Consider the following 6000-nt stretch of genomic DNA (forward strand, 5'->3'; position numbering starts at 1 on the left):
GCACACAAGAGTGATAGAAACAGTTGTCATCCCCCCAATATTAAGGGAAAAGAAAATGTCAACTTTATACTGTACATGTGGAGTGAGAAGGCAGGAACGGGTTTAAATGTCTCAAACCAGGCAAGGTTTGTCTGGCTGATTGGGTTTGAGTGTTTTTTAGCTTTGTGTTTTAGCATCAGACAAATCGTCACTGTCAGCAGAAACCTCGTATCTCCATATTTCAACTTTTTATATTTTTCCTCAAATTAATGTGTTATTTTTGGTATTTTTTAATCTATTTTAAGGGAAAGTGGTTAAGTCTGTCTGTGGGTTTTTATAAAATATTAAACCAATGAAAGGTATTAACAAGAGCTTGATAATAACTACATTTTGATCCATTGGAACACAGCTTATTTTTCCACTTCCTGAAAAGTAAAAGCTTTGGACATTTTGGAAGGTTCCCACTCGACAGCGACGGAATGGTCCTACGGTGTTGGCTTGAGGCCAGATAAGCGGTTGCCTGTCCCCACTTCACAGCGCCGTTGAGCGTGCAGTGCATGCAGACCTTGCAGGTGGGCAGGTGCTAAGGTACGGCACTGTATTGCTTAATTCATCTCCATCATACGCCAGTGTCCCACGCAGGAAGCGGCAGATCTACAAGCTACACAACGTGTCTCCATGTGACACGTTTGTGAGCTTGCAGACTGGCTGTTGACGACGTGCGACACCGATGTACAATGAAGTATAAATCAGGCTTATGTTCCAATGAGGCAGAACTCTGAGGAGGAGGGTCATGCTAGAAAATGTACACAGGAAGATTATTTGACTCTAAAATCATGCCAATCAACATAATGTGTTAAAACAACGCAACATTTAGAGATAAGTGCCACTTTTTTTTCTTTTTTTTTTACAGAGGAGCCAGCAGGAATGGAGTTAATCAGGAAAGAAAAGAATCAAGAGAAGGAAAAAAAATAAGCAATTAGTGAAAGACAGAGAGATTACAGTACACCGCTGATGCAACATTTAAGGGATTTTCAGATACGGTACATGCAAATGGATGATACTAGTAATGAAAGATGAGAATGGGTAGCAACATCAAAACATCCTATTCAAAAACAACACAAAACGAATCAATTAAAAATATCTATGAGACACCAAACTGTAACACTGATAGTTTGAGAAGTTCTTAACAACAGTTTAACACCTTTACCGCCGGGCCCGTAGTTCTACGGGCCGTTAAATCCAACGGTTAAGCGCCGAGCCCGTAGTCCTACGGGCTGCGGTCTTTTCGCGCATGCGCGGTCCGGGTGCACTTTCGGAATTTTTTTGATCCACTTCCGTTTCCGGTTTGATGACAGGAAATAGAATTATTTGGGATCCGGTTTCGACGATCACGCCCGCTCCCATTCTACAGACGAAACTGAAACTCAATTCTCTTCCTGTAGTTTTTTCTCCTCGCATTTCACTGTTTAACGTAATCCGTTCTAACTCAAACATGGATGCCCCGTTTGACACGCGATCTTCACTGGGAGATACAGGGAGATCTCGCGGATGTAAACAGACCGTTCACGGCTCAATCTTAAGGATTTTAACAAGATCTATGGCGACATGAAAAAAACAAAAAAACAACAAAAACACCTTGGCACTGGTGAGTACATTATGAGATTAACCTCTGGCGGTGGATGTGTTAACATGTGGTGCTTGGTAGGAACTGAACGCACTTGGGGACCACAAGGAAGACGCATGAAGGGATTCTCCACACTGGAGCAATGATGAGACACGAGGAGACAAGACAGCTAGTGTGTGTGGACCTTAACGACTAAAGCAAACACTCTGAACAACAGTGTCACACTTTTGTCTAAAATATAAATACATATATATATATATATACGTATATACTGTTTGTATATATTGTATATCTTGCACAGGACTGCACACAGCTCCCAGCCAATACAAAGAGCTGAAACCAGAGGAAGACGGTACAGTCTCAAGCACCTCTTAAACATAATATATTGTACAATGCACACCACTGCACACCACCACACCACACCACACCACACATCTTCCATCCACACAAAGCCATCACACACCTGTGAGGGCACAGGTCTGTGTACAATAACAATTTGTCTCTTGAACAATATGAAAGCACGCACATCACAGCTGTATGTGTACTTCAACTTCACACATGGAGGACACATTACTTTCAATGTATCATTGTAGGATTATGTTTTCATAAGACAGTGCTCTCTTCATGCTGTGAAAGACTATGTGCATGCAGCATGTTGGCCTCTTGACCACTTAAGCCCGTGGCTATATTTCATTGTATGGCGGATCGTGAAAATAGCCGCGGTGCTCTGCTATTTTCACTGTTTTTGAAAAAAAAAGAAAAAGAAGAATTGAAATGTTTTGATATGGTTTGAATTTTGTTGAAACATTTCTTTTGCCTCTCTCCTCATGACCAAAATAGGAATGCCAGGTTGGTTAAGGGTAATTCATACATTGTTGCACGACTGTGTTGCTCGACGCAAAGGACCGATTTTCAACTGAAAATTTTGATTTAACAGGTTGTTGTCAAACAAAATATTTTTGCCAAGCGATGCAGTCGTGTGATAATGTATTTGTGCTATTCAAAAACAGCAGATATACAAGCTCATAGCGCGTCACTTTGTGCCGTGCTATGACCTTGTAGATCTGCTATTTTTGAAAAATCTTGAATTTTTTGCAAACCTTTGAATACCAGTATATATATATATATACTGTATATGTATATATTTTTTTACTCAAACCTTTGCTTCTGGGGGTCCCCGGAACAAAATATTTTGATATGGGGGTTCTATACAAATAAAGTAATCATTATTATTATTCTATTTATTCAGCAGGATGACATGCTTCTGTACATGATCCAGCTGCAGGACTGTCCAACTAAAGTGGAAAAGTGGGTTTATGGCTCAGCTGACCACTGACTGAATGTACTCAAACCTTTACATAAGAGCACAGGGTGCAGCAGTTAGCCGAACGCCTGCATATCCTAAAGCTGAGGCATATAGCTTCACATGGTGTATAGCTTCACATGGTGTATAGCTTCACATGGTGTATAGCTTCACATGGTGTATAGCTTCACATGGTGTATAGCTTCACATGGCGTATAGCTTCACATGGTGTATAGCTTCACATGGTGTGCACATAGTTCTGTTCTATTCAGAGAGAGCACTGCTTTAGATAATCCTTCTTGTGGTGCTTTTATGGACTCTTTGTTCTGCAAACAACAATGATTTCATAGACAAAGGTCCAAAAGCACAGTGGCAATAACGCACACCAGAATACAGAGGGCAGCAGCTAATGTTCGGAGAGGATAGAGGAGAGGATAGAGAGATAGAAAAAGGGGAGAGATAGGTCAAAAGAGGTAGAGAATCCAGCAGGCATCTCCTGCCATGTGGAGGTGCATTCCCTGGGTCTGAAAATGGAACTTATCCCTCTCTGCTCTGTTGTTTTGCCACATTTTGGAAAGCCCCTCCCCTGTGATGAGGAGGAAAATGGCATCTTACTTACATCAAATAACCTTTCTATATACACCTCCTCATTGACCTTATCACGCAGCATGTCCTGAGAGTGGCGCACGCAGGTCACGTAGCCATCGGCCACGTCCATCCCGGGCTTCTACAAAAGAAGAGCACAGACAGACACGTGGAAGGGTCATGATTTGAAGGGTATACAGGTTGCATTCTTTTTTATGAAAACAAACTATTACAAGAAGATGATACATCCACAGAGCCGGGCGGGGAGGGTGATATTTGTCACTGCACGTAATCCTACGGGCTGGGGGGGAGGGGCCTGTCAGCAGGGAGTGTTGGCAGGTGAGTGAGTAGGATACAAGAGGGGTGGGTGGCCTTATTTTTGTTACCAGTTTGTTCCCTGTTTAGGTCAGATGCCTGTTTTTCAAAGACTTTTGTCGGGACATCAAATCTCCAGAATGATTGGTTTGTTTACCTCTGTAAGCCGTAAGCTGATAGCAGCCATTATCCATCCGTTTTTGTTGGGTGCGGCACAATAATGACAGACTACATGATCGCAGGCAGGCAGCAGCTGCCTAAAATTGAAAGGTTCATGTTTTTTTTATTGTTACATCTTGTGTACCGATACAAGTACAGTTCATTTGTTCTGTTTCCTCAGACATTGTAGCAGCAATAGAAATAATGATAATAATAACAACAACAACAGCAGCAGCAACATACTGTATACAACAAGGAAATAAATACCTTGAAATGAAAAAGGAATATTTAAACAATAGCATTTGGTACTAGTGCTTAAGCTGCTTGAGGGTGCTTTGTCCTCTTACTCAAACATCTACTTGTATGTCTGTCTGTGTGTATGTAAAAGCTGTAAAGTGACCTGTGCCGGTGTCCTTGGCATAAAGGTGACGGGGAAATAACAAACCTTATGTAACAGATGTGTAACATCTAGTGGCTGAATGTTGTCTATTGCCCCTTTGAGCCTGTACGTGGATGGGTTTTCACGTGCGTCAGGTCGTACGTTCTTCATTACACCTAGCATAGTCCGATACGTTTTCTAATTAACGTATAGGCCTACATACCTATTCATCCACTAGATGGCAGTTGCGAGAGTATGTAGCATGGGACAGTATTGCCATGTCCGCTGATTATAAGTGACTTTGAGCTTGTTTTTCTGTAAAGTTGCTTGTTGGTAGTTGCGGGTTGCGGTTTGGGCTTGTTTCTAAAGTGTAGTTGCTTATTTGGGCTAATTATTATTTAAACCCCCAAATTAATATTTGTCCGTAACCCCCCATCTGAAAATGTTTTGTGCCAGATTTGTGTTGTTGGAATGTTTCAAAAATCTTCCAAATATTCCACATTTAATTTCAAGATTTGAGCTTGTAGATCTGCTATTTTCAAATAGCCGATTTAAAGCGTTCATGTGGCCTGGTCGCTTCTTTTGGGCTTGTTTTCATAGACCTGGTTGCTTACTTCTCTCACAAAATCTGGCAACACTTCTATGGGAGACGTATATCTGTTCACTGCCAGAGCAAACAAACACGGTGGAGTGAGCCTGGCTTTGCTTTCACCCAAAACAAACTTTCTTTTCACTACTGCCCAAAGGTCGCCAAGGGTACTTTTTGCTAACGTACGGTGAAAGCACGTCAGGTTGAGTTCAGTCCGCAGCCGGACGGATAGAAGATTTGAGGAAAATTCGACGGACAAAACTTGACAAATCTGTCTCCCCCTCCAGTCCCTATGTCAGCCCACGGTTCGTATTACGGTGTCCTGTGTCACAAGTAGGCGATCTACAGTACAAGCTCTAAACGTGTTGCAATGCCACACATTGTGAGCTTGTAGGTCTGCTACTGTATATTTCCGGCGCAGGACACTGTTGTACGACGGAGAATAAATTGGGCATTAGGAGAGAGAAAACCCCCAAAAATGTACTTACAGTAAGCCCAGCAGAAAATGGAACACTCAGTGAACTCATAGCAAAACTAGAAATAGAAACTCATTGTTGGTTCTGTCATCATGGCATACAGCAGCTGTATCACCATCACAGGCAGGGTAGAGCCAAGGTCAAATTATGGCATAATGATCACAATTATTGATTAACTGCACTGCGTTTGTGAAGCACAGGGTTACACGCACGCACGCACGCACGCACGCACGCACGCACGCACGCACGCACGCACGCACGCACGCACGCACGCACGCACGCACGCACGCACGCACGCCCACGCACACGCACACACACACACACACACACACACACACACACACACACACAAAACAGGCCTTTGTTATACTTACAGGTACGTCCACGTACTTTGAAGCGGCTTTCACCTGCAATCAGAACCAAAATGTTGAATTGAGAAATGTCATCAAAGTTTTAATTAACACCGCTGTCATAAAACTAAAAAAAGTTGATATAACATGCTGAATCAAAGACTCTGATACAGTGGGACAATTGAATATCAGAACCTCTAATCTCACCGTGAAGGACATGAATGAGGAGAAAAGAGTG

The 6000-nt window shown here is 42.4% G+C and overlaps 1 protein-coding gene across 3 annotated transcripts in view; it reads right to left on the reverse strand.

Annotated features, from left to right (window-relative positions):
- cadpsb (Ca2+-dependent activator protein for secretion b) overlaps nt 1-6000 on the reverse strand; it is a gene marked incomplete at both ends in the record, with an annotated part of 105382 nt that overhangs the window by 3064 nt on the left and 96318 nt on the right. For all 3 annotated transcript variants that reach the window (XM_080423146.1, XM_080423144.1, XM_080423145.1), the window contains 3 exons: nt 3529-3636; nt 5787-5819; nt 5970-6000. The exon at nt 5970-6000 is cut by the window's right edge and continues 53 nt beyond it. In XM_080423146.1, coding sequence (XP_080279272.1) covers nt 3529-3636; nt 5787-5819; nt 5970-6000 — 172 coding nt within the window. The remainder of the gene's footprint in view (nt 1-3528; nt 3637-5786; nt 5820-5969) is intronic.

This window comes from Gymnoscopelus braueri (genome assembly GCF_963280865.1).
Source record: "Gymnoscopelus braueri genome assembly, chromosome: 3".
Classification (NCBI taxonomy): domain Eukaryota; kingdom Metazoa; phylum Chordata; class Actinopteri; order Myctophiformes; family Myctophidae; genus Gymnoscopelus; species Gymnoscopelus braueri.